General features: G+C 40.6%; 1 protein-coding gene across 1 annotated transcript; it reads right to left on the bottom strand.

Annotated features, from left to right (window-relative positions):
• Window positions 1-309: 309 nt before the first annotated feature.
• On the bottom strand, window positions 310-1959 carry LOC121240903. Its single transcript, XM_041138425.1, has 4 exons — window positions 1730-1959; window positions 1342-1551; window positions 1038-1179; window positions 310-885 (listed from the first exon to the last, which is right to left on the bottom strand). Exons 1-4 carry the CDS (start codon window positions 1957-1959, stop codon window positions 310-312), a joined length of 1158 nt encoding a protein of 385 aa, XP_040994359.1.
• Window positions 1960-10611: the final 8652 nt, after the last annotated feature.

Raw genomic sequence — 10611 nt, 5'->3', positions numbered from 1 at the left:
CTTGCTCATATCTAGTTTCAAAGACATAAACCCATTTTTACCTCTTTTTTTTTTAAGATAATGAACTAACTCATAGGCAATTAGAACATTATCCGTAATTAAACGACCAGGAACAAACACACTTTGGCTCTCCCCAATAATACAGGACAAAACATATTTTAATCTATTGGACAACACCATTGCAATTAGTTTATACACTACATTACAAAGACTAATGGGCCTATAGTCACAAACTTTTAAATGAGACTTCTTTTTTTTGGACAAGAATAATGTGTGTATGATTTAATGAGGCTGGAAAAGAACCTGTATTTAATGTACCAAGATGGTTGAAGTCACTGACTCCCCCACCACATTCCAGTATTTTTGGAAAAAACTTGGAGACATGCCATCTGGGCCAAGGGCTTTTGTGGGATTCATTTGTTGCAGAGCTGCTTTTACCTCTTCTGTAGAATATTCGTTGCACAACTCCTCATTCATATTGTTGCTCACCCTACCAGCAAAAGGCTCCAGAAAGTTCAATGAACCATTTGGACTAGAAGTTTTGAATAAATTTCTGAAATAATCCATGATGAGCCTATCCCTGCCTTCTGGTTCCAGCCACACCCCATTATCATCTTCAAGCTTTCCTATCTTATTCTTTCTTATCCTCTGAGAAGCTTTCAGGTCAAAATACTTTGAGTTTTGGTCACCTTCTTTGAGCCACAATGCCTTTGATCTTTGTCTCCATATAACCTCATCCCTTTCAAGCCATTTATGCATCTCTCTATTAGCCCCCAAATGAACCTTTTCATGAAGCATCGACATGTGTTGTTTTGCTTGAAGAAGCTTTTTTTGCATATGACCAAAAGAATGTCTATCCCATATGGCCAATTGATTACCACAAGACTGTATTAGCCCCATCAACCCAATCATATTCGTCTGAGAATCACATCTACCCCATGTATTTTTTATAACATCCTCACACATTGGCACACCCACCCACATAGCCTCAAACTTAAACATTCTCCTTTTTTTTTTTTTTTTGAAATCTGCATTACCCTCTCCATGTCCATCCATATAAGGACATGATCTGAAAATGCCACCAATCCATGAGTAACACTAGCATTAGGACACATGTGCCACCATTCAGATTTGGCCAGACCCCTATCTAGCCTCTCACTGATACACTGAGCCCCTTCCCTATGGTTACACCATGTAAAAGGGTACCTTTTAAAACCCAAATCTCTCAAACCACACTCCTCCACCACCTCTCTAAAAGAGGCAATTTTTCATTTAGGTGTTTGCCTCCCACCTCTCTTCTTATGATGATGTAATACCTTGTTAAAATCTTTTAGAACCAACCAAGGATCCTCATTGTTTCTACATAATGACCTAATCAAATCCCACAATCTGTGTCTAAGGTTTGAGTCTGGATTTCCATATGTGCTAGTTAAAAACCAAAACCCGTTTCTTACAGTATCACAATTTACCACAGCATCAATATGCGAATTAGAAAAGTTAATAATAGATAGATCTATTTCCCTTCCCCATAGAATTGCAAGACCCCCTTTCCTACCACAAAAGCAAATCGGTAAACAATTTAGAAAACCTAATTTGTACTTACAGCTCTCAAACTCACGGACCGTGAGTCTCGTTTCCTATAAGAACAACACGTCAAGACCTTCCCTCTTGATCAAATCATAGAGGGTTCAAATGCCCCATGGGTTCCCAAGCCCACGTGCATTCTAACTTATAATCTTCATTGCTCCCAGCCACCACCGATCTATCTGTTGTAGAGACCTCATCCTTGTACGTAGCAGACAAGGTGATGATGTGCCACTTGGCCAAACTACCATCGAGCTCCTCTATCTCTTCTTCTTCGCTAGCACCCTTTTTCCTTTTTCTCGAACCAGAAACCAACCTTTTTGACACTTTCCTTTGGTCTACCGCTTCATGGAGAAATGACACCCATTTCCACATTACTTCTAAGCCCGTCTGGTTTCTCCTTAATACCAAAGCCCTTCATCATGGGTTTTTGGGCCACCAGAGGCTAATCACTAGAATGCATATCCTCAGAACACCTTTTGGAGAGAACCGTAATCACTGGTCCATTTAAGTCCAGCCCACCCTTACTAATTAACTATTCTTCTCTTCCATTCTCATAATAGTTTTATCTCATCATTCAATTCAGAGCACCCTTCTTTACTCACAATGTCAATCTGTTCAGAGATTTTCTCCTCTAAATTCGCCAACTGCTTTTCTTTTTTCACAGAGACCATTATCTCCTTTTCCCTTGCAGTTTGAAACCCCTCGTAATTATCCCTGCCATTATTCACGACATATTCCCCTCCTGTCACAGCCACTCCAGCCATAACCCCCACACCTTCTTCACCGTCCCTTTTCGACGTAAAGAACACCATCGGAGGAACTTTTGGTTTGTCTTGGGCAGCCTCCCTCTTCTTTAAGCCATTTCTACGGTCACCAAAGCTCGAAGCTCTCAGCCATGCACCATATGGAAACATTGCACCTTCAGCTTGCATGGATTTTTGTTTCCATTCACTGCACTCTTTGTTTGCATGGCCCATCCGACCACACCCATAACAAAAATTAGGAAGTTTTTCATAGGAAAATCTGACCCAACAAGACTTGCCTGCACCAATGGAGACTTTTGTACCTCTTAACAGAGGCTCTAGAACATTAATAGCAACTCGGACGTGCTTGTATTCCCCCCATGCCATTTCACCCTCATCCAAGTCTAACTCCTTTACTTTACCTATTTTATTTCCTACCAAACTTCCCACATATTCATTCCTAGCCATAAGAGGGAGATCATGAAATCGAATCCAAAACAAAGCTTCTGTTATTTGAATTTGTTGTACCTGTTGACAGCCGTCTACCTACTTCACCAATACAATCTACTTGTCAAACGACCAGGGACCCTCTCTAATCACGCGTTCCTTGTCTATGCAATCATCAAAATCAAAAAGAAACAAAGAAGAACTCAGATCTTGAAACCTGACTCGCTTCTCAAGCCTCCATACTTTCCTCTTCGTGGATTTGAAGACTTCCTTGTTGTAATACTTATCTGTTAACACCTTCAGTATTAAACACTTACCCTCGCTTATGATAGCATCTTCTAACTTTTTCGGCTCCACCACAACCTCTTCTATCTCCCGCTCCTTCAACGAAAGTTGTGTATACAAATCCGCAAGGTTTTCCTCCATAGATCTTAACCGAAAGAGACCAAATCTATGCAAGGAAGACAACTGCACAGGCAATAGTAGAGAAAACCTCTTCGTAGGAAGACCTAGAGAGGGAGTTTATTTTAATTAATGGCTTAAGTGCCACAACCACTTAAATATATTAGTTAAGATAATCATCCAACTAATTTCTTTCTCATATTCATGATCTTCTGATGTTTCGTTTGGATCTTTGGCAAAACAACAAACATCCAACATCCAAACAACATGCCAAAAGATCACGCTGATTATCCAGACAACGTCTCTTTTAATGCAAGTTATATTACACATTTGAAGTAAGAAAAGTTACATACTTGATGAGCTGCAACTATATTTTCTGTGTCTTTTAATTTGCTTTTTTCCCTTCCCTTTTCTAAGAATGATTAGCTTAAGTACTATACGTTCTGGTTCGAAATGGTTTTTCACATGGGCATGCAACGCTTTATAACTTCATTGAATCACACACACACACACTATAACACATTAGGACAAAAAGGATTTGCACACACAGGAAAAGACTCTCTTCGAGGGGGAGCGCCTCCAGGAAGGGGTTGAGAGACAGAGAAGGAAAAAGTAGAAACTCGGTTTTCATTAAACTTTCTGGATAGTCCTTTTCATTCACTATATAGAACATTTAAACTAAAGATGTGCAAACACAGAGAAAAGGCCTTAGCCTTGTATAGACATGACCCACGAAATAACAACAACTAAACAAAGCAAATAAAGAGGAAATGGCCCAGATATCCTAAGGCCCAGTTCGTCATTCTAAGTAACATAACTAAACACTTCAATTACGAGGCCCATCAGCTTGGCCCAGGCCCAGCATGTGAACCCTTCTCATCTTGACTTCCACTTCCCACCAAGTACATGGAACTACTCTTCACTTCCTCTAGGCCCCCTCGACAAACACTTCAGCTCCACCGTTCACTTCCCTTCAGATTCTCATCTCCACCAACTGTGAGAGTTGTTGCCGAGGCTTGTTACATACCCTTCCCCTTAGAACACCTTGCCCAAAAGCTGTGGGAAGCCCTCCTTTAGCCGCGAGTAAGTCTCCCAAGTGGTGTCGTTGCCTCCTGATTGTGCCAACGAGTAAGTAACTCCACCACTACGTGGTTCCCTAATTTTCGCATCCTTCTATTTAGAATTTCCTCTGGTTCTAGGTAAATGACATCGTGTTCTTTCACTGGTGGTAGGGTCTGTATAGAAGAAATTTTGGAGCCCAATTTTTTTTTTAAGTTGAGACACATGAACTGTTGGGTGGATCTGAGAGGAAGATGGAAGATCGAGCTTGTAGACTCCTAAGCCGATCCGCTATAAAATTTTGAAGGGGCCATAAAATTCGGGTGAGAGTTTAAGGTTTCTACGCTAAGCTACACTGGTTTGGTGATAGGGCTGTAGCCTGAGGTATACTGCTTCTCCCACTTCAAAACTTTGTTCTTTCCTTTTCAAATCTTAGTATTTCTTCATTCGATTTTGTGCTTGTTGAGTGTTGAGTTTGAGGAGCTTTGTGATTTGGTGCCCGTTGCGTAATGTTTGGTCTATAGAGTCAACCTTGGTTGTCCCAGGAATATAGTCTACAAGTCGAGGTGGGGGTAGCCATAAAGTGCGTCGATGGGTGTCGATTTTGTAGCAAGATGTTGAGTAGAATTGTACCACCACTCAGCAAGAGAAATCCATGACACCCAATCTTTCGGTCTATCACAAGTGAAACACCTGAGATAATTCTCCACTGTCTTGTTGACAGCCTCGGCTTGGCCATCCGTTTGTGGGTGATAAGTCGTACTCAAGTCCATCTGAACTCCTTGTAAGGAAAAGAGTTCTTGCCAGAAATGGCTTGTAAACGTGTTATCCCTGTCCGACACAATTGATGTTGGCAACCCATGTAATTTAAATATGTGTTTGAGAAACAATCCAACTACTGTTTTGGCAATGTGGGGGTGCTTCAGTGGGACGAAGTGACTGTATTTCGTTAATCGATCTACTACAACCTAGAGGTTGTTGTAGCCTTGAGAGTTTGGGAGGCCATCTAGAAAATCCATCGTTATGTGTGTAAATGGTTGGGAGGGGATGGGTAAGGGCTGAAGTAGTCCACTGGGCAATGAGTTATTAGATTTAACTCTTTGACAAATATCAAAGGCCCTAATGAATTTTTTGAGGTCTTTCTTCATCCCAGGCCAATAAAATTCCGTTCGCATTTTGTGGACAAATTTGTCGTACCCTGAGTGACCCCCCCACGGGCTGCTGTGTGAGAGTTCCATTAACCTATTCTTGAAATCTTCGTTGTCGAGAATGTATAATCTGCTTTTGTAAAGAAGCAGACCCTCTCTTATGGTGTACTTTGGATTCAAACTGCCTTTGTTGTAGTTCTCAAAGAGTGTTTGTAGGTGTGCATCTGAACAATAAGCTTGTTTCAATTTATCGATCCAGTCCACACTAGGAAAAGTAATCAGCATAAGTATCCCCTCTTCTATTTTCTCCATTCTGGACAAAGCATCAGCTGCTCTATTTTCAGATCCCCACTTATATTCCACGACAAAATTGTAGGCTAGAAGCTTTGTAATCCACCTTTGTTGCATTGGCAGTCCATTTTTTTGATCCAGTAAGTGTTTAAGGTTTTGCTGGTCAGTCCTCACCACAATGGTTCTTCCAAGCATGTAGGGTTTCCATTTCAACACTGTCGAGACAAGAGCGAAAAGTTCCATTTCATATGTGGACATAGCAAGTGTGTAACACCCGGATCCAATCAAACTCAATTTTTTATTATTTATTGATTTTGTTATTTATTGATTTTATTTTATTTTCTTCACACGATAATTTCTTTTATTATTTTTATTTTTTTCTCTCCGCATGTTTTTTTTTTCTTTCTTTCCGTCTATATTTATTTTTCACAGTAGTGTTCCTCTCGTCCACGACTTGCACATACTCACGGCTCTATTTTTCAGCTTTCACTCCCACACATGTCTCCCTCATTTCTCTAGAGTTTTTCCATCGCCAATATATATTTATACGTACCTGCATGTTAGTTTACCAAGCCTATAGCTGCCGCTAAAACTCCCACGGCAATCTCCACCCACGCACGCACAGAAGCAGCTCCATCCACAAAGCATCATCCACCACAAGCCGCCACCCTCCACAACCTCCATGCAGTACCGTCGCTGTCTCTACACCTCCACATCCACGCCGTTAGACCTCGTTTGCAGCCTAGTTACACGACCTCACCATCACAAAAGCCCACGCACGTATGCGCTCAATCGAACGGAAACGACACCCGTACGAGTTTCCCCTGCACGACGGAAGCCTCTGGCCTTGGCCCAGCCCCTTGTGAAACCATAAGCCACCGTGCCCAACCACACGAAGCCGCCGCCCAAAGCCTCCCGTAGCCTCCGTTGCAAACCACGAAATTCTCCTGTTTTTGCTCCTCGAAACAGAGTAGTTGTACCACGGCCAGCCCCCTATCCTCCACGCCATCGCCTCCCTAGAAGACTAGCCTCCACGTTCTCAACCCCCTGATCAACCCCTGCATGACCTTCACCACCGCAAGCCTCCACCGGAAACAGCCTGGCCCAGCTACCGCAAACACATTCACGCTGCCCTCGCTCTCTCTCTCTCTCTGTTATCGCTCTCACCGTGTTGTTCTCTCTCTCTCTCTCTCTCAGTGCTCCGCCGAGTTCACCACCTTCCACCGCACCGGGCGCCGCACCCACCACTGCCGACCTCAGCCAGCTCTGTGCGTTGTCGCACGTGTTCCCTTCCCTCACGGTGAGCCTCTGCCGCGTAAACTTACCTCACGTAGTATGAGCATGTTTTCAAATAACAAAGCTTACCATATAGTTGGTCAAGCATATATTATTTGAGATGAAGTTACATCTTTACCCTTTGAGTACAAGCTGTATTAGCGTGTTTTAAACTTTTAAATATGTATTAGTGGACTTTATTTTATTTACGTTTACAGAAAATTACTTAAGTATTTTTAACATGTTATTAAGTAAAGATTTATTTTAAGAGTAAATAATATTGGAGTAATGTTGTTTTACATTTTAGATATGATTTAGTCTATTTAAAAATAGTTATGTTTATTATAAAATATTTTGGGATAATTATATTATCTAGTATTAAACTTTATAGTTTGTTTTCAATAATAAATAGATCAAACTTTTAAATGTTTTAATCATAGTTATTAAATCAACAGTGACGATTTTAGAAAGTGATTATTTGAATTTTAGGTTTTAAGGAATTTAATAGGCTATTTTAGAAGCGTAGGATTGAATATCGAAATATGAGATTAATTGAAAATTTACGAGAATTATGTGATTATTTTATAGGCGATGATTAATTATTGTTCGACATTTTGAGGAAAATTCTGAAAAAGCTAAGAAGTCCAAGTAAGCGATGTTCCTATGCTAGACTTTGCATAAAATAAAATGAACTGAGGTCCTTTTTGGAAAATGTGTATGTTTTGCTATGAAAAGAAATCTGAACACAATCTCAGATATTTGTTCTGCATTACTCATGAGATTCTGTTTAAGAAGAAAGTATTTTTTGTCATGACTGGTGTAGACATGAGCTTATTTTTAACATTCTGTTTCTGAATTTTGAAAAAGAGGGCGAATATGAAATTTTGTGCATAAATTATGTTTTGTGATCTGATTCTATTCTGTTCTGAAAATGTTTTGTACTCTGTTATGATGTGGCATCTGAAAAAAAACCTTTGGCATGACTTTCTGATTCTGTTCTGACTCTGATTCTGATTATAATATGGTGATTCTGATTCTGTATTGCTCTTATATGTGGCCTTGTCACGGGATACAATAGTGACCTCTGGCCCTGTCACGAGATATAATAGTGACCTCTGGCCCTGTCACGGGATACAATAGTGACCTCTGGCCCTGTCACGGGATATAATAGTGACCTGTGGCCCGCCACGGGATATAATAGTGATTTTCTGTTCTGAGTGCAATCGCTTTGATAACATGGTGATTTATGTTCTGCTTGGCTTTTCACAGAATGGACAACCCTACCACGGGAGTTAAACATGGCCTCTGTTCTGATATGATGCTCTGATATGATATGATAAGATAAAGATGTTTAGTCATGTTGTGCCAAATGGGTCTTTGAATATGAAAAGTTGGTTTCTGAATATGAAATGTTTGAAAAGTCGCTCTGATTTTCTGATAATATCTATTTTTGAGATTTGCATATTGATACTGAAATGTTTTGTTTCTGCATTCTGAACTCTGTGAAAATGCTTATGTTTACACACTAGTATATGTCCTCTGCTTACTGAGTTGTTGATAACTCACCCCTTATCTCCAATTATTTTTCAGATGATTTTTTGAATAGTCCAGCTAAGAATCAGGATTATGGAGCATCGGTGAGATGATTATTTAAGCATAGTGGATTACTCGTAGAAGATTTCTGAGAAGTGATGGATTTTATTAAGAGATTTTGTAGTATTCTGATGATGTTATATTTTGAAGTCTATAAATATATTGAGGAATGGTGAGTTTTAAGTTATAGGGAGTAACTCTTCGATCCCTGCGGGAACGGGGCGTTATAAAGTGCCCTCCCCTTTAGAGCTTGGCTGTAAAAAGCTATAGGTCTACTCTGTTGCATCAAAACAGCCCCTACCGCAATGCTAGATGCAACACACTCAACCATAAATGGCATAGTAAAATCAGGTAGTGCCAATACTGGAGGTTGGGTCACTGCTTCTTTCAACTTGTGAAATGCCACCTTATCCTCTTCACTCGAACAAAATCCATCTTTTTTAAGCATTCTTGTTAGAGGGGCTACAATTGCTTCATAACCCCTAATAAATCACCGATAGTAACCCGTTAATCCCAAGAATCCCCTTAATGCCTTTAGGGACTTTGATAAGGGCCATTCCACCATAGCTTTGAGCTTCTCGAGGTCTGCCTTCACACTGCTAGCTGAAATTAAATGGCCTACGTAGGCTATCTCCTTGCAAGCAAAACGACACTTAGATTGTTTTGCAAACAATGAGTGATGTTTCAGCATCTCAAGAGTGAGGTTTAGGTGAGTAGCATGCCCCATTTTCGATCTACTATACACAAGAATATTGTAAAAAAAAAAACAAGTAAAAATTTCTCTAGAAAATGGTCGAAATACCTCATTCATAAGACTTTGAAAAGTGGAGGGTGCATTAGTAAACCCGAAGGGCATTACTAGGAACTCATAGTGCCCTTCATGAGTTTTAAAGGTGTTTTGGGAACGTCATTGGGCCTAACACGGATTTGGTGGTAACCGAACCTCAAATCCAGTTTTGAAAAAAAAATCGACCCTTGCAGCTCATCCATTAATTCATCTACCAGGGATAGGAAACTTATCCTTGATGGTCACACTATTTAGCCCCCGATAGTCCACACACAATTGCCAAGTGCCATCGGCCCTTTGAACTAGCAGTATGGGGGAAGAGTAAGGGCTTTGGCTAGGTTGAACTACCTCCATCTTCAATAGTTCTTGAACGATTTTCTCAATTTCATCTTTTTAATAGTAAGGGTAACAGTATGGCCTTATGGAGATGGGGTTGGTGTTTGGGATAAGGTTTATAGCATGGTCATGGGTATGTGGGGGTGGTAATCCCTTTGGATCAGTAAATACATCATTAAAGTGGCCCATCAGGGTCTAAATATTTGTTGGAATGGGCTCTTGCTAGTCCGTGGCACTATCTTCCTCTAACAGCTGCAAAATGACACCCTTGTTTTCCATTTTTTCACCTTTGTATAATGACCCTTCTTCGATCATATTTACTGCAGTAAGGCCTTGCAACATAACTTCTTTGCCCTCATAGCAAAATTTCATGGACAGGTTTTTAAAATCCCATAAAATGGAGCCAAGCTCTCTTAGCCACTTGACACCCAACAACATATCGCATCCTGCCAATACCAGAATTTGTACTTCTAATAGAAAGGTAGTTCTTTGAGCAAATTGTCTCACATCTTTGCATTACCCCTCACTTGGGATGAGATCCCCATTAACAACCCGTACTTTGACTCTTCCCATGTCATCAATAGGCAAATTGGATTTCTTAATGAAAGCAGGGTCCAAAAAATTATGAGTAGAACCTTTGTCAATCAAGATTGTGACCTTCTGGTTTCCAATTCTCCCTTTCACCCTCATTGTGCGTGGGTTGTGTAATCTGGCAATTGCGTGGAGTGATATTTCAAGATTGGGTGAAGTAATGGTGGTTTCGAAAACTATTTGGGTGGGGTCACTTTGTTCACCAATTTCCTACCAAATGGGTTCGCTGTACTCTCTGTCCAGCAGCACTTCTTCTGGTAAATATAGCTTGGGGTTTTGGCATCTATGGCCTGGGAGCCACTTGGTATCACAATGATAACACAATCATTTCTCCCTCCTCTCTTTCATTTGG

This window comes from Juglans microcarpa x Juglans regia, chromosome 7S (assembly GCF_004785595.1).
Source record: "Juglans microcarpa x Juglans regia isolate MS1-56 chromosome 7S, Jm3101_v1.0, whole genome shotgun sequence".
Taxonomy (NCBI): domain Eukaryota; kingdom Viridiplantae; phylum Streptophyta; class Magnoliopsida; order Fagales; family Juglandaceae; genus Juglans; species Juglans microcarpa x Juglans regia.
The sequence above is the reverse complement of the archived record's forward strand: the minus strand, read 5'-3'. Positions and strand labels throughout refer to the sequence as shown.

Excerpts from the sequence above, each read along its gene's own strand:
- LOC121240903 (XM_041138425.1), bottom strand. The coding sequence starts at position 1,959 with ATGTGGAAATGGGTGTCATTTCTCCATGAAGCGGTAGACCAAAGGAAA. Across the intron at positions 1,552-1,729 it reads GGGAGCAATGAAGATTATAA|GAAAGGGGGTCTTGCAATTC; the intron begins GTTAGAATGCAC and ends CTTTTGTGGTAG. Across the intron at positions 1,180-1,341 it reads AGAAACAATGAGGATCCTTG|GGAAGGGGCTCAGTGTATCA; the intron begins GTTGGTTCTAAA and ends GTGTAACCATAG.